General features: G+C 47.0%; 1 protein-coding gene across 1 annotated transcript in view; it reads left to right on the forward strand.

Annotated features, from left to right (window-relative positions):
- Positions 1-20,881, forward strand: part of spegb (striated muscle enriched protein kinase b) — a gene marked incomplete at its 3' end in the record, with an annotated part of 93,607 nt that extends 72,726 nt beyond the window's left edge. Inside the window, exons 29-41 of the mRNA XM_079517851.1 lie at positions 76-2,808; positions 3,453-3,603; positions 4,113-4,229; positions 6,413-6,580; positions 7,306-7,428; positions 8,132-8,296; positions 10,125-11,189; positions 11,796-12,006; positions 13,056-13,295; positions 16,569-16,792; positions 18,289-18,364; positions 19,904-20,053; positions 20,626-20,881. Coding sequence (XP_079373977.1) covers positions 76-2,808; positions 3,453-3,603; positions 4,113-4,229; positions 6,413-6,580; positions 7,306-7,428; positions 8,132-8,296; positions 10,125-11,189; positions 11,796-12,006; positions 13,056-13,295; positions 16,569-16,792; positions 18,289-18,364; positions 19,904-20,053; positions 20,626-20,881 — 5,679 coding nt within the window. The remainder of the gene's footprint in view (positions 1-75; positions 2,809-3,452; positions 3,604-4,112; positions 4,230-6,412; positions 6,581-7,305; positions 7,429-8,131; positions 8,297-10,124; positions 11,190-11,795; positions 12,007-13,055; positions 13,296-16,568; positions 16,793-18,288; positions 18,365-19,903; positions 20,054-20,625) is intronic.
- Positions 20,882-22,346: the final 1,465 nt, after the last annotated feature.

The raw sequence follows: 22,346 nt of genomic DNA on the forward strand, positions 1-22,346 counted from the left end.
TCAATTTGCTTCAAATTCAACTTTCTTCTGTAAGTTTAACGTCAGTATTGTTGTGTTAATTTGCCCCCGTCGTAGAGATCTTTAATCAGCTACAAATCCAAGATGGTCCTGAGGTCCATCCCGGAGCTGCTCAACGACTCGTCCAGTCACATCTCCATCGCCGTCCCCAAACACCAGAAAGAGGGCTCGCCGTTACCGTCGTCGTCGTCCGACTCCGACGAAGACCTCGACGAGCTGCCCTTCATCCCCATGCCACTGACCATGGAGTTCTCCGGGTCCAGGATCTCCCTGACCGACATCCAGAGCGACGAGAAGGAGACGGGGAAGCAGAACGGAACCTCGAGTCCGGGTCAAGTCCAGGAGGCGACGATGACGACGACGACGTCCGAACCGGCGGGAGGAGGCGATAAAGATCAAGGCTTGGACTCCTCGGGCAGGGCCGCCGCCCGCCTCCGGAAGAAGTCGTCCCAGGAAAACGACAAGGGGTCGTCGGACGACGAGCCGCCCGCCGCGTTACCTCAGAGGTCGGAGATCTCCAGAAGGCCCCTGCGCCGCGGCTCCAGCGTGGAGTCGGACAAAGCGGAGCCTGCAGCGCGCCGCAGAGGGGAGCTACGGAGGGGCGGCTCTGCCGACAGCGCGCTGGCACTTCGCATCCTGCCCGAGGAAGGAGCGGGCGAGGACGTCCCCGCGGACGGCAGGAAGGTCCTCAAGAAGGCGGTGTCCATGGAGCTGCCGAGGAGAAGCGTCAGTCCGGGCGCCGCCAACATGAGTCAGGAGGACTACGCCATGAAGCTGGAGCAGATGAGACAGCGGCTGCTCCGCGGCTCCGCCGTGGACAAGAAGATGAGCGGCCTGCGAGGCCCCCTGATGGAGACGTTGGGGATGGGAGACGAGAAACGCGCGTCGTCGTTGGAGCGCCACACCCGAGGACAGCGCCTGGGCCCGCCCCCGCTCATCAGGGCCGGCTCTTGTGACTCCCAGAGAGACGACGCCCCGAAGCCTAAAGTTCTTCGCAAAAGCGCCTCCTTCAGCCAAGGCGACTCGGAGCCGATGCCGACTCGGCGTTCCGGAGCCCCCTTGGAGATCCCCCTGGCTCAGATAGAGGAGCGGAGGCTCAAGGAGGCCATATCCATGTCCTCGCTCACCGAACAGGTCAAGCTGGACTCTCGGCCCGTGACGCCCAGAGATCCTTCGCCGAAGCCCCCCACTCCAGAGTCCATTCGAGAGGAGAGTCCAACCAAAATGGAGTGCGAAGAAGAGTCGGTGGCCGAGAAAGAGGTCAAGACCGACGAGACGATGACTGAAAAGATGGAAGGTGTGACCACGGATAGTAACTTCGACGAGAGGTCGAGCACGAGCGGTTTCTCGGAAAAGGACATGAGCATCTCGGAAGAGCCGATGGACGCGTCCCCCCAGAGAGAGACCACTACTCCTACTCTCGGGGACCAGAGCTCTATGCAGGAGGACAAAATGGAGGACGAAAGAGAAGAGGCGATGGAGGAAGTGGAGAACGAGGGTGTCGGAGTCGCGGAGACAAAGCCCAAAGAGGATGAAGACAGGGTCCAGGAAATGGTAGAAGAGGAAGTAAGTATGCCAGTTAAAACCTCCGAGATGGTCATCAGCACGAACTCGGTCATGGTCACACCTACCCAAGAACATCCAAAGCCCGCTGCGGCCCCACCCCCAGCCCTGTTCGTGCTCTCAGAGCCCGCCGCGCCTGCACTCCCAGCCCGCGTCGTGCTTCCAGACGGCAGGACTTCAGCATATGCAAGCATCATGCAGACTATGCAGCCGCAAATGGAAACGCCTTTAGGCCCCTCTACTCCCATAGCTGTTCCAGCCCCATCACCGTCACCCACGGCGGCCCAAACATTTTCTCCTACACCTCCTGCACATGTCCCTGCCAGCGCTCCCTCCGCCTTCCCCGGTCCGTCAAAGCCGGTCGTCGCCGAGCACGCGGCTGTCTACTCGCGGGTGGCGTCGCCTGAAATGATGACAAAAGAACCTAGCCCACCTCCCCAGAGAGAGCCTCCCTCGGCAGGAGGCGACTTCCAGGACATCACATCGGAGGAGGTCTTTGAGGCTCGTTTCAAAAAGCGTGAATCTTCCCTCACGAGGAGCCTGAGACGTCTCCCCTGGTCAAAGAACGAGGAGAAGTCTCCAGTGACTCCTTCAGACCCCACGGAATCCCCAGAGGAGATGTACCGGCCCGGACCCATCGGTGCACCGTTGGAAATTGCGCAACGGAACCTCATGGAGAAGTCAAAGTCGGTCCAAGACCTCCGTGAGGCTCAGAAGGATCAAGGCTTCATGAAGAGGCTTTCCATGCGCCTGAGGCGGGCGCCATCGACTGAGAACATCAAGGAAGAAAAGCCCAAAGAAGAGGAATCGGTCCCTTCGACTCGCAGGCTATCTTGGACCCTTGGCCGAAAAGGATCTCAAGAGAAGAAGGACACAGCAGAGGCGATGCAGGTGGACAGTGTAGCCGACGCCGACGCCCAGCCCGAACAAGAAGACAAGGACCCCAAGAAACCCAACGAGTCGCCCGTGTTGGCCATGCGCAGGAAGATCGAATCGACAGTCGCTGGGATTTCCTCCAGGATCCGTAGCTACTCGGAGGAGAGGCGGACAACGTCGGAGGAGAAGGAGCAGAAGAAGACGCCCATTCTGTCGATGATTCGCCGTTCCATGTCAGAGAGTCGTGGCATGAAGGTTCCCCAGAACCAGCTGGCGGCACAGACCACCAACGGAGCCTCGACGGAGTCTCTGGACTCCATGTCCAGCCTCAAGTCAGACACGTCCAAGGGTACGAAAGGATTCCCTTCACTTTAGCCTTGTTCAACATCTACTTTGGAGATAAATGGCGATTTATTTAGGCCTGACGTCGAAATAAGAATATATATTCAAAGATTTGCGCCGCATTTTCACGATTTTTCTAAAATAGCAGACCTACAAGCTCGTAGCTTGTAGATCTGCTATTTTTAAATAGCTAAAGTATAACATAATGCTTAGTTAAAACACCAAAAAGGGTTCCCGCCCAGAATGGGTTAAAATGATTAAAATTAAAATAACTAAATTGTTTTCATGATATTTTCTGAAATATAACACTTTTTCTTTACTGCTTGCTGCAATGTAAAACGTTTACATTCAGCAATTCATTTTTTTCAATTCATGCACAAAGATTGTATTCTTTTCAGTCAGCGTTAACCCATTCTGGGCGGGAACCTCTTTTGGTGTTAGCATTATGTTATGCTTTAGCTATTGAAAAATAGCAGATCTACAAGCTCATAGCGCGCCACCGAGTGGCGCGCTATGAGCTTGTAGGTCAGCTTGTAGGTCTGCTATTATTTTTGAAAAATCGTGAAAATATTTATTTCTGAAAACTGGAGGATTTAGAAGATTTTTTATTTATTTTGAGGTCAGGCCTAAATGTGTATATTCTCTCTCCAACAGGTGCGGAGGTCGAGCGAAGATCTCGGTGGGATCGTTGGGGCCTGACCAGAGGGAAGACCAGAGACAAGACCATCTCACAGCCCGATCTCCCCTCGGCCATCGCCAGAGATCCCTCCCTGCGCGCGCGGCAATACTCCAAGCTGGCTTCTGGTCAGTTCCTCCTGCATGTACATTTGAAGTTCCTCCATTTGAAGATTAAAAGTATAATGTTGTGTCAACCAGTAAGACTATGGATACTTTCTGAGGGATATCAAATCAAAACAAATATATATAGGTCTTGAAGACATGTACCTTAGCAGAGAGTAAAGTCCCAATGTTGTGGCACACTGCGACTCATTGTGAGCTTGTAGGCTATTTTCAATATAAAATGTATTTTATTTTTTTGTTTCCCTTAATTTTTGTTGATTTGATTTTTTTGTGTCTACAGTATTTGTCTTTGTCTTTGTGAAAGTCTTGCTTGTTGTCATATTGGTCTTGATCACTTTCACTTTTTCCATTGTAAACAAAAATGTTCCAATAATCAATAAAAATAAAGCCTAACATGGGCATAACTCATTTTAACCATGCTTGAATTCAATAGCTAGATAATAGAGTACCTTTTTAATTTGACCCTTTTGATTTTGGTCTGATGATGGATTGTTGTGTCTTATTTCTCCTAGACTTCCCTCCTGTTTTCCACATCAAGTTGAGGGATCACGTCCTTCTGGAAGGAGATCCAGTGACTCTCAGCTGTCTGCCAGCAGGGAGCCCCCACCCACATATCTCCTGGCTAAAGGGTAAGACCACCCTTTCTCAATAGAGAGTATGCACAGGCATGATTGTCCCATCAGGACACGCCCCCCTCATCTAGACTGAGTGGCAGAACATTGAGCAGCATGGAGTGTTGGAGTTTGGAAGCGCTCGTTAGAAATCACTCAACCGTCCTGCGTACCACCTGTTTCTAAATGTCACATAATGCAGGAGGCAGCAAAATGTTGTGTTATTGAAAACAAGCACTTCCAAACTCTGATCAAATGTAGGGCATTTCTTGACAGAAAGTAGCTCATAACGTATGGTGGATTTTTATGCTTTTCGTACAGCTGCAATGTTGGTGAGTTTAACATTGTTTAATGCAATCAGACAGGACTTTTCTGTTTGGATGAATGGGCTGTCAAGGCCAGAAAGTCGTTTGTTGCCACTCAGTGACATACCCTCTATAGTGATGTGAATTAGTAGCCTCGGAAACCCAGACGTTTTTATTTCCAGGGAGAAAAAAAAAGTCTGGGTTTCGAGTCCACTTTTTCTGATTTCTGATCGTCTGCACCTTTGTTAAATTGACGCACACACGTAGACACACACACACACACACACACACTCCTCTCTCTCTCGCTCTTAATTAATTAGTCTCATGTCGTGCAGCTGCGTCTAGATTCTCCCGGAGCTGCCTATGCCATAGAAAGCATAGGTGGACCCCAGGCTAGTGAATTAGTGATGACATACTGTATGCAAAGGCTCAACTTATGTAAGTTAGATAGCATTTTATGTAGACATAGCACTCTATCGTATATACGCATAGAGTGCCCCCCCCCCCCCCCCCCCCAGAATAGGACATCATCACATTTGAGCAAGTTGCTATGGCAAAATCTAGCCCAATGAGTGTTTTTGTGCAAAACTAATGCCTGGAATGAATTCAGCATCATGAAAACCCCCTAGTTTGATATGTCACATGCTACTTAAAGCATAAGGACATTTAGAAAATATTGCCTTATAATAGGATGTCAATGGTGGCCAGACTGTACAGGCCATTTTCAACACTTTCCCCTCAGACTATTCCAGGCAACCTGTTATTCAGGATATATTGAAGATGCAAAATCAGCTGAGTTTGGTTTTTTTTGCAATTAGATTGAGGTCAAATTACATTATTACTGGACTACATGCTTGTTTTGAGAGTATAAAACATGCCTGGGAAATGAGTCCTTTCAGATTTCATGATTACAATGAAAGGGGAAACATTTTGCAACAAATGCCATGTCGTAACATTCTGTAGAAGCGTTTTAAGCATTATGTAATACTTTAGCTATTGAAAAATAGCAGACCTACAAGCTCATAGCGCGGCACTCGGTGCCGCGCTATGAGCTTGTAGGTCTGCTATTTTTTGAAAAATCGTGAAAATGTGGTGCAAATCTTTGAATATATATTCTTTCGGAGCAAACGTTTTTAACTCAAATCTTTGCTTCTGGGGGGGTCCCTGGAACAACATATCTTCAGATGGGGGGTCGGCGGCCAAATACAGATAATTCTGAGGGTCCTTGACATGAAAAAGTTTGAGCACCACTGACATAGAAACGTAGGTTTTTCAGAAAACGGAGAACTTGGAAGACTTTTTTTTAGAATCGGCCTCAGGTCGAAATGGCTTAACACGTCATATTGTTTATGTGAAAGTCAATCCCGTGCACCTCAGCACCATTTTTCTACATCGCCGTTCATAATTTTTACCACATTGACCAGAGAAATAAATATGCCACTGTCCCGTCTCCGACCAAATTGTCCGTTTTGCTTTGTACCTTCTAGCTCTGAATTGTTTTTAGACAGTTTGAAGGAGCGTTTCAGATGACATAACTTTGACCCTGCCTGTAGAAATGTGTGGCAGGATATTGCAAGCGGTTCTGTCTGTCTGCCTGTTTGTCAATTAACCACTTAAATCCTGTTAAAATAGCTGATCTAAAAGGTCACAACGTCTTGTGTTGCAACACGGTTGTGAGCTTGTAGTTCTGCTATTTTTTGCCAAATGTTCACCTATTATGACATGCAAAAATAGGAATGCTTCATTTTTGAGTCAAGGTAAAAAAGGGAAGGGGTCACGGAACGCACAGTGCATGAGGTCAGTCCGTTGCTCTCCAAATCCATAAAAAAAGATGGATTTGGACATCCAGGTGCATTTCCTACAGTATTTATGTGTTTGTTATTTTGGTTTCCACAGATAAGAGGCCCATGGAGATCGACGCCAGGATGAACATGATCTCCTGCCCCGACGGCCGACAGCTGCTGATGATCATGCAGACGACCAAGAAGGACGCCGGCCTCTACGAGTGTGTGGCCACCAACCCCCTGGCCGCCGTGTCCTCCTCCTGCACCATCTCACTGGCTCGTAAGTACTACAACATGAGTTCCCAAAGTGGGGTCTGGGGACCCCTGGGGGTACTTTAAGATATCTTTTTTGTGGCTTTCGCCTTTATTTTCTTTTTTATAGAGGGATAGGTATACAGTAGGCTGACAGGAAATGGGGAGAGATAGACATGCAGTAAAGGCCGTCGGGATCGGGAGTCGAACCCGCGGCACACTGCCAGACTGGATTACCAGCCAAGGTGCCCAGACGGCTACACCAGCCGCCCGGGCCCCCCTGGGGGTACTTGAGGGTACCTAGCTCAATTAGAGATAGTTGTGGCTCTGTAACTCTGAGAGTGTACAAATGGAACCAAATGGGGTCCATTTGGTTCCATTTGTACACTCTCAGAGTTAAATTAACAGTGGTTTTACAATATAAATTGGGGTACCAGAGATAGAAATGCCATTAAATCAGGGGTCCGTAGACTAATGCGTGTGAAACTGGGGGTCCTTGAAATTAATATGTTTCGGAATCACTGCTAGAGCCGTAAAAATCCTCCCTTATCGGGGTCACTGGCATATGTTTTCAAATGGGGGGTCCGCGGGCTAATTAATGTTGATTTGGGGGTCCTTGACACAAAGAAGTTTGGGAACCACTGCTATAGATAGAGAACACATTGTACTCTCTAGACCAGAACAGCCTGTACACATAAGATTATTAGGTTTAGATTATGATTTTAATAATACGGTATCCCTTCGGTCTTGCAGGTCTGCCCAATCGTCCCGGGACCCCCGAGGTTCCTCAGAGGTACAAGAACACGGCGCTGGTCCTGTGGAGACCCTCGGACACCATGGCCCCCTGCACGTACTCCCTGGAGAGGAAGGCTGAGGGTCCGTAACCATTATTACATTACATTAACCCTAACCTAACCCTACAGAGGAAGGCTGAGGGTCCGTCAACCATTATTAGCCCAGTTTGACCTGAGATCAGATTCTAAAAATGTCTTCTACATCCTGACAGTTTTCTGAAAAAGCTATGTTTCTATGTCAGTCGTTCTTCGATTTTTCAAAAATAGCAGATCTGCAAGCTCATAGCGCGCCACTCGGTTGCGCGCTATGAGCTTGTAGATCTGCTATTTTTCAATAGCTAAAGCATAACATAATGCTAACACCAAAAGGGATTCCCGCCCCAAAATGGGTTAAAACTCAAATAATCATTCAATGTTATTAGATTAGTTATCATTTCAAAGCTGCTATCCGTAACTTATTTTAATGAATAAAACGTAATTTTCTTAACCAATCTGTATAGTAGATTATGTTAATAGAAAATAACATTTATAACGTTTTTAATAGAATATAACATTTCTACCATAAGGTCCTTTATCTTCTTGATATACTTTGATGCTTGATAAAGACCTTACGCTCGAAACATTGTATTTTTCCCCTGCTGTGTAGCCAAATAAATATTTCTTGAGCATTCAAACCTGAGTGGCGAGCCGCTGGCTTTGTTCTAGATGTTCTATTTCCACAGTTTGTCTCAGCAGCACCAGAATAACGGAGGCTGTGCGTTGGTTCTGTGCGTTTTTCTCCACAGGTGAGACCAACTGGCTGATTGTGGCCACAGGAGTTGCAGACTGCTATTACAATGTGGTGGACCTGCCAGCAGGGGGCGCCTTCAGGTTCAGAGTGGCGTGTGTCAACAAGGCTGGCCAAGGCCCTTACAGTAACCTGTCTGAGGCGGTCTGCCTGGATGCTGCAGGTGTGTATTATTATTATAATAATAATAATAATAATTGTGTCCCCTTTAGCCCATTTTGACCTGAGATCAGATTCTAAAAATGACAGTTTTCTGAAAAACCTATGTTTCTATGTCAGTTGTGCTCAACCTTTTTCATGTCAAGGACCCCCAGAATTATCTCTACTGGGCCGCAGACCCCCATCTCAAAATATGTAGTTCCAGGGACCCCCCCAGAAGCAAATATTTTAGTTAAAAATGTTTGCTCTGAAATATATATTCAATGATTTGCGCCACATTTTAAAAATAGCAGACCTACAAGCTCGTAGGTGGCGCGCTATGAGCTTGTAGATCTGCTATTTTTCAATAGCTAAAGTATAACATAATGCTTGAAACACCAACAGGGGTTCCTGCCCAAAATGGGTTAATAATAAGATTCTACAAAATGTCTTCTAAATCCTGACAGTTTTCTGAAACCCCTATGTTTCTGTGTCAGTGGTTCTCAAACATTTTCATGTCAAGGACCCCCAAAGATTATATTTAATTGGCCGCCGACCCCCATCTGAAAATATGTTGTTTTGAGGGACGCCCCCAGAAGCAAATATCGCTCTGAAAGAATATATAATATATACAAAGAATTGCGCCCCTTTTTTTTCACGATTTTTCAAAAATAGCAGATCTACAAGCTCTTAGCGCGGCACTCGGTGCCGCACTAAGAGCTTGTAGATCTGCTATTTTTCTACCCTTCCTGTTAGGAGCAGTGGATGCCATTAGTCGCACACTCAACTCAAATACGTTTGATCATATTTATACAGTGGTTCTGTACTTCCTGGATAGTACGGTAATATCATCATCACTATAGATTTGCGTGTGCCTTAAGTTATTTGAATAAAGAAGTTTGTCAGTTTCTATTTCAGTCCTCCTTTTAAATGGCTTGTGTTACTTTTACTAACCCTAAGCAAATTGTAATGCACAGCAGGTATGAAAATATTCCAAACCTGGATATCAAACCTGTGGGTTTGGTCTGGCCTGGGGGAGGATGAGTTGAAAAACTAAAACAAATGTGACCAAATTTGACTGAGAGACTGCCATTGGAACAGGGAATCATAGCTTCAAATTGACGTATTGGTTGTTCAGTTTGACCCACCAGTTTTGGAGATATGGCTTATAGAGTAATGTCTTGCAGAAAACAGCGAGTTGAGAAAACAGGCTTGAAAGGTTCACTTCTGTGTTCTCTAACATTACACCTAGCTACATGTTTAAGCATTTATTTCATATTTACATGTCGATTTAAGCTCTGACACTTATTTCAGACATGCTCTAGTATGTGAAGAGTCTGCCTGTGCTATTAACTCATTTTGGAAAAAAAGTTATTCTCCTCTGGTGAAAAGCTGGAATATGCGCAATGGCAGTCTCTCAGTCAAATCTGGTCACAATGTGAATGCACCCTTTACACTGACTACAGTAACACTACACTGACTACAGTATGTACTATGTACTGAGGAACGTTTATATTTAGTTTACTATTCATGCAGAACATTGTTTGACACCCGCTGGACAAACGCACAACATAGCTTGTAGTACGGTATACACAGAGATCTATATTAGCTTTTTATTCCGGTAGTCCTAAGGGTGATTGAGGGGTCTCCAGAGAGAGGCTCCTCAGCTTGTAAAATGGACACATACAGTTCTGTAACTCAGAGAGGGGGTGCATACTTAGTTTAGACTAGTCATTGGTTAGACATGGGTTAAGGTTAGGTTTAGGTGTGCTGCCCCGTGGGAGGTAGTGTACCAAAGATTGAGATAATCACTGTTCTGTTAATTGTTTCGTTCATCTCCTGTCCTGCAACAGAACCAGCTAAGTCCAGTGCAACCGTGGTGGTGAAGACAGCACCCACTACTGCCCCTGCCCAGCCCGTGGTCAAGACAGCACCCACTACTGCCCCTGCCCAGCCCGTGGTCAAGACAGCACCCACTACTGCCCCTGCCCAGCCCGTGGTCAAGACAGCACCCACTACTGCCCCTGCCCAGCCCGTGGTCAAGACAGCACCCAGCGCTGCCCCTGCCCAGCCCGTGGTCAAGACAGCACCCACTACTGCCCCTGCCCAGCCCGTGGTCAAGACAGCACCCACTACTGCCCCTGCCCAGCCTGTGGTCAAGACAGCACCCACTACTGCCCCTGTCCAGCCCGTGGTCAAGACAGCACCCACTACTGCCCCTGCCCAGCCCGTGGTCAAGACAGCAGCCCCCGTGGTCAAGACAGCACCCACTACTGCCCCTGCCCAGCCCGTGGTCAAGACAGCACCCACTACTGCCCCTGCCCAGCCTGTGGTCAAGAAAGCAGCCCCCGTGGTCAAGACAGCACCCACTACTGCCCCTGCCCAGCCCGTGGTCAAGACAACAGCCTCTACTGCCCCTGCCCAGCCCGTGATGAAGTCTTCGATGACCATTCCCTCCATTAAATCCAGCCCTAGCAAGCCCACGGCCTCACCAGCGGCCCCGGCGGCGTCCACCCAACCCGCCACCCACCCTGCCAACGCAGCCGCCCCGTCTCCGGCCGCGTCCGTTCCTCCGCCTCCCGCCAAACCCGCCGCCACCGGCCCCTCCTCCTCCGCTGCTCCTCCGGCGGCCAGCAGGGCGACGCCCTCCCAAACGGCTGCTCCCGCCCCCCAGTACCCTACTGCTCCTCCCCCTGCACCGGCCCAAGCCACGCCGGCCAAAGCCAAGACCACCCTGAGCATCAACATGAGCAAGCCTCAGGCCAAGCTGGCCGTGCCACCCGTGGTCCCGCCCAAGCCCCGGAGCCCCGAGACCACCAAGACTCCGCCCGGCCCCGCCACCATCGGGAGACCCATCTCGTCCGTTCCGACATACGCGCCGACGGCCGCTTCACGCGTCACCCCGCCCACCACACAAGGTTATTATTACCCTATAAATAGATTTGGATTTTTTTCATTTTAGTTAGTTTTTTGAAAATGCTAATAGTTTTAGTGTTAGTTGAACTTTTTTTACTTTGAATACTTTTGAGTACTTTGAATAGTTATTTGTCAGGTGCAGGATTGAAAAGGTTTGTAGGTGTGTAATAAAAACTTAACAATAGATAGCATTTAAAAATGTATTCATTTACAGATTAACCACAAACCATCACAAATCAAACCACAAACCATTTTGACTTTAATTTCAGTTCGTCTTAGTTAGTTTTGTATATTATAGTTTTGTAATTATTTTCTTATTGTTTTTTGTATTTTGTATTTTTTTTGCTAATTCGTTACTTTTCGGCCTGACGTCGAAATGAAAAAAACCTTCGCTCTGAAAGAATATATATTCAAAGATTTGTGCCGCATTTTTACGATTTTTAAAAAATAGCAGACCTACAAGCTCATAGCGCGCCACTCGGTGCCGCGCTACGAGCTTGTAGATCTGCAATTTTTCAATAGCTAAAGTATAAAATAATGCTTAGTTAACACCAAAAGGGGTTCCCGTCCAGATTGGTTTAACTACAACAACCTTGCGCCCTCCACAGTGACCCCACCACCTACAGCGGCCCCTCCGTCTGTCGCTGCCCCCCCGCCCGTGGTGCTGGTGTCCAGCCTGACGCCGGTGGGGACGTCGCCGTCCGGACGGGCCACTCCCTCGGGACGGGCCACGCCCACGGGCCGGAGGACGCCCCTGCAGGGATCCCTCCGCCAGGGAGTGCCCCAGAAGCCCTACACCTTCATGGACGAGAAGGCCAGGTCAGCGTTTAGCTCCTGTACTGTATTCATCATCATCATGTAATTTCGCAGTGTAAGATAAGGGAAACAGACCTTATGGTTAAGGTAAAAGGACAACTTTAGTTTCTTTTCAACCAAGGTTCATGTTTTAGGTTGTTATTAGAGAAAGTAAAAGATAATTTGCTGCTTTCTTTCGTTTTAGGGATTTTAGCTGTTTTTGACAGGGGGCATTCGAGCATGGGGCTAAATAGCCTATGTATTTTTTTACAAAGTTTTATAGCGATTGTATTTTTTCATTATTTACTATAGTCCTACTAGACCCCAATAAATTACATCTGGCCATAAAAAAACACAGGATCTACTGGATGTGAAGGTAGCCTATTGGGGGGAAGCCACACTGTATGTCATAGGCTCAATATGTCAGTTTGACACATTTAGTAGATCCCGTGATCTTTTGTGGCCAGATGTAATTTCTAGGTCTAATAGGACTACAATTTGTCACATACATTGCTGTATGCAAGGTTTTGGAGCCGCAGCCTCGCCGCGTCTCCAGGAGTCCAGAATCATTTGTAGTTGATCTAACCCTCCAATCCAACCCTTGATGCCGAGTGCCAAGCAGGGAGGCGTTGGGTGACGGGTCTCATTGTCTTTGGTATGACCCGGCCGGGGATCAAACCCCCGACCTCCCAGTTTCAGGGCGGACACTCTAACCACAAGGCCACTGAGCTGGTCTAACTGGAATCTTGCTGGAATCATTTTAAAACCAGTTACAGGAATTGGACATTTAACCCATTTTGTGCAGGAACCCCTTTTGGTGTTTTAACTAAGCATTATGCTATACTTTAGCTATTGAAAAATAGCAGATCTACAAGCTCATAGCGCGCCACCGAGTGGCACGCTACGAGCTTGTAGGTCTGCTATTTATTTTGACGTCAGGCCTGGTTAAAAAGACAAAACAATAACATTATTACAGAAAACATCCTCATAGTTTATTTTTTCTTCCTGCTGCGTCTAATAGTTTGTACGGTTTAGCAGGTGGACATTCTTGACTGGTTTCTTGTCTCACACAGGGGTCGTTTCGGCGTGATCCGCGAGTGCAGGGAGAACTCCACGGGAAACCTGTTCATGGCCAAGATCGTCCCGTACGAGGGCGACAACAAGCCCACGGTGCTGCAGGAGTACGACATCCTCAAGTCTCTGCACCACGAGAAGATCATGGCCCTTCACGAGGCCTACGTCACGCCGCGCTACCTGGTGCTCATCTCGGAGTGCTGCAGTGGCAAGGAGATCCTCTACAGTCTCATAGACAGGTCAGTGGCGAGGAGATCCTCTACAGTCTCATAGACAGGTCAGTGGAGAGGAGATCCTCTACAGTCTCATAGACAGGTCAGTGGAGAGGAGATCCTCTACAGTCTCATAGACAGGTCAGTGGAGAGGAGATCCTCTACCGTCTCATAGACAGGTCAGTGGAGAGGAGATCCTCTACCGTCTCATAGACAGGTCAGTGGAGAGGAGATCCTCTACCGTCTCATAGACAGGTCAGTGGAGAGGAGATCCTCTACCGTCTCATAGGAGATCCTCTACAGTCTCATAGACAGGTCAGTGGCAAGGAGATCCTCTACAGTCTCATAGACAGGTCAGTGGAGAGGAGATCCTCTACCGTCTCATAGACAGGTCAGTGGAGAGGAGATCCTCTACCGTCTCATAGACAGGTCAGTGGAGAGGAGATCCTCTACCGTCTCATAGGAGATCCTCTACAGTCTCATAGACAGGTCAGTGGCAAGGAGATCCTCTACAGTCTCATAGACAGGTCAGTGGAGAGGAGATCCTCTACAGTCTCATAGACAGGTCAGTGGAGAGGAGATCCTCTACAGTCTCATAGGAGATCCTCTACAGTCTCATAGACAGGTCAGTGGAGAGGAGATCCTCTACAGTCTCATAGACAGGTCAGTGGAGAGGAGATCCTCTACAGTCTCATAGACAGGTCAGTGGAGAGGAGATCCTCTACAGCCTCATAGACAGGTCAGTGGAGAGGAGATCCTCTACAGTCTCATAGACAGGTCAGTGGAGAGGAGATCCTCTACAGTCTCATAGACAGGTCAGTGGAGAGGAGATCCTCTACAGCCTCATAGACAGGTCAGTGGAGAGGAGATCCTCTACAGTCTCATAGACAGGTCAGTGGAGAGGAGATCCTCTACAGTCTCATAGACAGGTCAGTGGCAAGGAGATCCTCTACAGTCTCATAGACAGGTCAGTGGAGAGGAGATCCTCTACAGTCTCATAGGAGATCCTCTACAGTCTCATAGACAGGTCAGTGGAGAGGAGATCCTCTACAGTCTCATAGGAGATCCTCTACAGTCTCATAGACAGGTCAGTGGAGAGGAGATCCTCTACAGTCTCATAGACAGGTCAGTGGAGAGGAGATCCTCTACAGTCTCATAGGAGATCCTCTACAGTCTCATAGGAGATCCTCTACAGTCTCATAGGAGATCCTCTACAGTCTCATAGACAGGTCAGTGGAGAGGAGATCCTCTACAGTCTCATAGGAGATCCTCTACCGTCTCATAGACAGGTCAGTGGAGAGGAGATCCTCTACAGTCTCATAGGAGATCCTCTACAGTCTCATAGGAGATCCTCTACAGTCTCATAGACAGGTCAGTGGAGAGGAGATCCTCTACAGTCTCATAGGAGATCCTCTACAGTCTCATAGACAGGTCAGTGGAGAGGAGATCCTCTACAGTCTCATAGGAGATCCTCTACAGTCTCATAGGAGATCCTCTACAGTCTCATAGACAGGTCAGTGGAGAGGAGATCCTCTACAGTCTCATAGACGGGTCAGTGGAGAGGAGATCCTCTACCGTCTCATAGACAGGTCAGTGGAGAGGAGATCCTCTACAGTCTCATAGACAGGTCAGTGGAGAGGAGATCCTCTACAGTCTCATAGACAGGTCAGTGGAGAGGAGATCCTCTACAGTCTCATAGACAGGTCAGTGGAGAGGAGATCCTCTACAGTCTCATAGACAGGTCAGTGGCGAGGAGATCCTCTACAGTCTCATAGACAGGTCAGTGGCGAGGAGATCCTCTACAGTCTCATAGACAGGTCAGTGGAGAGGAGATCCTCTACAGTCTCATAGACAGGTCAGTGGAGAGGAGATCCTCTACAGTCTCATAGACAGGTCAGTGGAGAGGAGATCCTCTACAGTCTCATAGACAGGTCAGTGGTCAAGGAGATCCTCTACAGTCTCATAGACAGGTCAGTGGTCAAGGAGATCCTCTACAGTCTCATAGACAGGTCAGTGGAGAGGAGATCCTCTACAGTCTCATAGACAGGTCAGTGGCAAGGAGATCCTCTACAGTCTCATAGACAGGTCAGTGGCAAGGAGATCCTCTACAGTCTCATAGACAGGTCAGTGGAGAGGAGATCCTCTACAGTCTCATAGACAGGTCAGTGGAGAGGAGATCCTCTACAGTCTCATAGGAGATCCTCTACAGTCTCATAAGAGATCCTCTACAGTCTCATAGACAGGTCAGTGGAGAGGAGATCCTCTACAGTCTCATAGACAGGTCAGTGGAGAGGAGATCCTCTACAGTCTCATAGACAGGTCAGTGGAGAGGAGATCCTCTACAGTCTCATAGACAGGTCAGTGGAGAGGAGATCCTCTACCATCTCATAGACAGGTCAGTGGAGAGGAGATCCTCTACAGTCTCATAGACAGGTCAGTGGAGAGGAGATCCTCTACAGTCTCATAGGAGATCCTCTACAGTCTCATAGGAGATCCTCTACAGTCTCATAGACGGGTACGAATGTTATCAACCAATACTCACCAGTAGGTTACTGATCACTCGAATGCAATGGAGCCAGCAGGCTGGCCTGGAGCCGACTGCATGTATACTGGCTTCTGCTGTTAGGAAACGCGGGCGTGAAATTACTGCCGCCGAATCGAAGACCACGTGAAACTGACTTACATGGCCGGCAATGTTCCCTCTAAAAAAAATTCGGTCTGAGCAAACACTCAAACCTCCTGAGCAGACATCAGCAACTACTGAGCAAACATACGTCACCTTGACACCAACTATCCAAACGTTAGATAATGCGAAGTGAGCGCCCCTCACTTCACACAGGTGTGATTTCTTTCTTTTTTCCAAATAGATTTTGGTATACGAGTCAATGAATAGTTACATAAGGTTACGCACTACAAGTTACAACATTTTTACTTTATATCAAGGTGGTAGGCTAGCAATTTTAGGAATATTCAGTTAGTCTATATCAGTGGTTCTCAACCTTTTCAGGTTGTGACTGGGGACCCCCCGGGGCCCCCACCCAGACGAGCAACAGAATGGTTCCACAGATAAATATCGAAAAATCGAACGTTTTTAACTCAAATATTTGTTTCTGGGGGGGGGGGTCCCTGGAACAACATATTTTCAGATGGGGTCGGCGGCCAATTAGGGGTTCTTGACATGAAAATGTTTGAGAACCAGTGTCATAGAAACATCATGTTTTGGGTTTTTCAGAAAACCGTCAGGATTTAGAAGACATTAAGGAAAACATGCGAGTGCTTTTTGTCCCCCGCTGCCCTCAGGTTCCGTTACTCGGAGGACGACGTGGTGGGCTACATCATCCAGATCCTCCAGGGTCTGGACTACCTGCACAACCGGCGCATCCTGCATCTGGACATCAAGCCCGACAACATCATCGTCACCTACATGAACGTGGTCAAGATCATCGACTTTGGCACCGCCCAGACCTTCAACCCTCTGTTCCTCAAACAGTTCAGCCCCGCTGTCGGAACACTGGACTACATGTGTAAGAATCCTGATTTTTCTTCTTAAGGTCAAGGTCAAGGTGAGGGGCGGCTGTGGCTCAGGAGGTAGAGCAGGTCGTCCAATGATCCATGGGTCGGCGGTTCGAATCCCGGCTCCTCCTGTCTACATGTCGAAGACACTGAACCCCAAATTATGTGCTGGTTGGTACCTTGCATGGTTTCCGCCGCAATCGGTGTATGAATGTGTGTGTGTGAATGGGTGAATGTAATGCACAATCTATGTAAAGCGCCTTGGATAAAGGCGCTATATAAATGCACCATTTACCATTTAAGGTAAACTTTATTGTCCACAGGGGGCATTTAGCGTGGGCTTTCACCCCTGCTGCAGCCACACACAAAATGTCACTTACAAAACACATCATAGAAATGCTGACAGATGGGGGGGGGGGGGAAACATTACACAAGTGCTTGATGACATCATCAAGATGTGATTCACAATGTTAATGGTTTTTTTCATACCTCCAGTTCTAGGAAACACAGAATGGGGGGGGACTTTTTTTATTATGTCCAACAGCTCTATGGTGTATTAATGACAAATGTTGAAAATGAGTGGAATTCCCCATTTAAGTATAAAGCATTTCATTCATGAAAAAAGATGAACTAAATATGTAGACACAAGCTTTCTGCCCCACAGCGACAATATTATATTTGATATTTTAGTAGGAGGAAAGCAGCCAAACGGCATCAACGTAGAAGTAGCATTCATAAAGGGAATTTCTTTCACATTTCAGCAGGTCATACTGTAAGTGCATTGGTGGAAAGTAACTAAGTACATTTACTTAAGTACTGTACTCAAGTACAATTTTGAGGTATTTGTACTTTAATTGAGTATTTCCAATTTCCAGTACTTTTACTTCTACTCCACTACATCTCAGAGCCAAAATTTGTACTTTTACTCCACTACAATTATTTCACTACAATTATTTGAAAACTTTAGTTACTAGTTATTTTGGCGATTTAAATTTTGATTAGAAAACATACATTAACCACTTCAACCCAATACATTTTGGCCATTTGAAAATAGCAGATAAATAAAGCCATAAACCATAGGCTTTAGGCTGGTACAATAGGGGAACATAATGATAGCTCTGCAGCAGGACATATGATGAGGACTGTGTGTTGACCATAAACCATAGGCTTTAGGTACAATAGGGGAACATAATGACAGCTCTGCAGCAGGACATATGATGAGGACTGTGTGTTGACCATAAACCATAGGCTTTAGGCTGGTACAATAGGGGAACATAATGATAGCTCTGCAGCAGGACATATGATGAGGACTGTGTGTTGACCATAAACCATAGGCTTTAGGCTGGTACAATAGGGGAACATAATGATAGCTCTGCAGCAGGACATATGATGAGGACTGTGTGTTGACTTGTTCTCCAGTAGGGGGAGTAGTTCTCCAATAGGGGAACATAATGATAGCTCTGCAGCAGGACATATGATGAGGACTGTGTGTTGACTTGTTCTCCAGCTCCAGAGATGTTGAAAGGGGACGTGGTGGGACCTCCGGCCGACATCTGGAGCGTGGGCGTCCTGACGTTCATCATGTGAGTAGTGTGGCTTTACTTACACAAGGGTTTCTTCCACCCAGTAAAGGCCTCTTAACCCGTTCTGGGCGGGAACCCCTTTTGGTGTTTTAAAGCAGGGGTTCTCAACCCGTGGGTCGCGACCCCTCGGGGTGTCGCCAAATTATTTTGGGGGGTCCCCAAATTATTTTCAAAAAAAAAAAATCTTTAAATTTTATTTTCACGATTTTTCAAAAATGAAAAATAGCAGACCTACAAGCTCATAGCGCGCCACTCGGTGGCGCGCTATGAGCTTGTAGATCTGCTATTTTTCAATAGCTAAATTATAACAATGCTTAAAACACCAAAAGGGGTTCCCAGTCAATTTATATTGGGGGTCGGGAGGGGGCGGGGCGGGGGTCCCGAGACATTGCCAAAGCATTTCCGGGGGTCCCCGGCCAAAAACGTTGAGAACCCCTGTTTTAAAGCATGATGTTCTACTTTAGCTATTGAAAAACAACAGATCTACTTATTTTTGAAAAACATAGAAAATGTGGCGCGAATCTTTGAATATATATATTCTTTCAGAGTGAACGTTTTTAACTCAAAACTTTGCTTCCAGGGAGTCCCTGGAACAACATATATTCAGATGGGTGTCGGTGGCCAATTTCATATAATTCTGGGGGTCCTTCAAATGAAATTGTTTGAGAACCACTGACACAGAAACATAGTTTTAGAAGGTATTTGTAGAATCTTGTGTCAGGTTGAAATGGGTTAAAATAGGAGAGCTATATGGTACTCTTTTGGGTTAAAATAGGAGAGCTATATGGTACTCTTTTTTCATAATGGGCATAATGTACGGCAGTGATATTATTACCATGAACCCTTTGGTGTCTAGAGTTCTGGCACTGAAAACACAACCTTCCTGAATGGTGTTTGTTTAAATAAATAAAAAATGTAAATGAACAATGGAATTCTATGTAGATAGATTTGACATCTGTGTGTTAGACTGTCAGCCCGTTTGGACAGACCTGAGGTAGATTCTAAAAACACCTTCTAAATGCTGACCTAAGTTGTATGAAAACCTTAAATGCTGATTGGCCGGCCTGGCCAATCAGCGGCAGCTAGAGGCGGGATCAAGGCATACACAGTGCTGCCTTGATCCCGCCTCTAGCTGCCGCTGATTGGCCAGGCCGTTTTGTGGCCGGGCATCAAGTCTGCCTGAGAGTTCCCAGATGGGAGCAGGAGGGGGGAACCCAGTGTACTCTCTGCTGCCCCATCTGGCGGAGTCGGGTTAGGCCCCCAGTGCCCCCCACAAAATGACCAGAATTACTTAATATTGACCAAAACCAGAGCAGAACTCCCACCACGGGACTCGAGCAATCAATTAATACAGTTGCAACCACTATATTAATGGCAAGTATTTCATACAGCTTAAGTTAAAACAAATCTGAACTGTCCCTTTTAAGTGGACAATTAACTAGTCATGGATATGTTGCTGTCAGTGTAGATGTATTTTTAATCTGGATTTATTTTATATGGTTCAAGCAGTTTCACAATTATTGTGGTTTTGGGTTCCAGGCTGAGCGGCAGGTCGCCGTTTACGGACAACGATCCCCAGGAGACCGAGAGCAAGATCCTGGCGGCCAAGTTTGACCTCTCCAAGATGTACCAGAACGTGTCCCAAAGTGCCTCTCTGTTCCTGAAGAAGATCCTGTGTAGCTATCCTTGGTAAGCTGCGCTTCAGCGTTATTTGCACTCAATGCTTAACGTCCATTATTTACATGCAATCTCCGTGCTTATAATATTAGCTTATCATGAGATTTTGCTACAGCTGGTAAACAACTGACTGAACAAAGTTAATGTCTTATATTAATAAAGATGCGTAATTATTAAACATATTTTGCCATTAAGACTAGGTAGGAATATTGAACCTCTAATTTAAAAACAAATCACATCTGAACTGAGTTGTGCTGTGTGTGCGTGTGCTTGCGAGTTACGGCTGCTCAACAGTGCCACTCAGTGGTCACAGACCGGTACTTTTTTAGTCTTACCGCATACATAGACACAGACAGACAGGAGGACACACACAAATTCAGGCCTTGATGATCAATAGCTAAAACAGTTGATTTACAAGCTTAACAGCGTGTCGCAATGCAACATGTTGTGAGCTTGAAAATCGGCTTGTAGATCTGCTGCTTTCGAACCGTTTTGCCCACAATGGCAATGCCACGCATACCGTGTACGACTGCTATGAAATGGTCACCTCATTGAAAGCGTTCCGGGTCTCGTCCAACCTATAGGGCCCGTCCGACCGTCAAGGACTGCTACAACAACTCCTGGCTGCAGGACGCCTACCTGATGCGCCTCAGGAGGCAGACGCTGACCTTCACCACCACGCGTCTCAAGGAGTTCCTCGCCGAACAGCAGCAGAAGCGAGAGCTGGAAGCCACCTCGCACAAGGTCCTGCTGCGCTCCTACCAGAGCTCGCCGCACACCCCCACCAGTCCCACGCTGCCTAACTCACCCACCTCGCCCGTCCCGGCCTTCGCCCAGTGAGGAGGACGATGTCCTCTACGACGCAACGAAGCTGGGCGGGACCTCGAGGGGGGGGAGTGTACGCTCGGCACACAAGGCAAGACATGGGGCCGAGAAGGTTTTAGAGGAGGCCTCTCCGGGTCAGACGTTGTTGTTGTTGATGTTGGGACAGCTGACTTGATGTTGGGACAGCTGACTTGGTTGACCAAGAGGCACGACAAACACAAGAAACCAGCTCTGATCTAGCTGAAGAGCTCTCGTGAAAAAGAGGTGTTTTCTGGTTCTGGAAAAAAGAAAAATGTGAAAGAATGCTGTCAAGAGTAAGGCGCGATTCATACTCCTATTTTAGAGCCGAATAAAAGTCGGTTCGGCTCTCTGTAGAGCCTACAATCTGACGAGCCGAAATAATTTCGGCACTACAACGGTAAAATAGGAGTATGAATCGGCACTAAGACCCAGAGGAAATTAGGCAATCATGGTACCTGGGCTTGATGGCCTTTGTGTCAAATTGTCACATTTTAGTCTAGGTTAAAACAGCTCAAGGTTTGTACCTTTTTGTCATTTTTATATATTTGACCTAAAATATTTTCAGATGAGATTTTTTGAATGATCAAAAAAAAATATATAATCTGCATTTTGTATAAATGACTTTCATCTATATCAAGTGACAGAAATGTGTCTACTGAATGGATCGTGCGGACCATTCCCTAAAAGACCTAAATGACTGAATGGCTGCCATAGAACTTGGACATCGTTTAGATTGGTGAGCATTGTTTTATTGTGAAAGTGCATCAGAGAGAGAGAGAGAGAGAGAGAGGGGGAGAGAGAGAGAGTGTCTAGCTAGGTAAAGCTTTAATGTCAACAAAATAACGGAACTTTAATGTTCAAGACAACAAAATAACCGAACTTTAATGTTCAAGACAACAAAATAACAGAACTTTAATGTTCAAGACAACAAAATAACAGAACTTTAATGTTCAAGACAACAAAATAACAGAACTTTCTTAATGTACAGCGTATGGTATGCAGCAAAAATAACTAAATAAGGAACACAAAGAGAGGTATTTGCAGTGATGTGTTTTCGCTGTAAGGGCTGTGACTTGTAACCCGGTTATAAGTCCTCATACAGAGCAGTGCAAATCGCACAATCATTATCATAACATATCTCTTATTGTTCGCTGTGGAGATTAGTGGCATCTGACCTGTAGTACCGCATGGCACCCAAGCTCTGAATCCGGGAGTTTGAGGCCACACAATCTCACTGGCAAACCTTAAAACCTTAACCACCTCCAAGTTTGGATTGGAGTCCCTGCGACATACGTACTAGCGTCATGTCCAGGGGGTGTACTTGTACATCAAGCTGCCTCACGCTACAGAAACAGGAGATAGGCTCCTGCCTCCAAGCCCATGTCTAAACCATCTATAATGGAACAAATTCAAATTATTACCTGAATGAGTGGATGGATGGATGGATGGATGGATGGAT

Source organism: Electrona antarctica (genome assembly GCF_951216825.1).
Source record: "Electrona antarctica genome assembly, chromosome: 13".
Taxonomy (NCBI): Eukaryota; Metazoa; Chordata; class Actinopteri; order Myctophiformes; family Myctophidae; genus Electrona; species Electrona antarctica.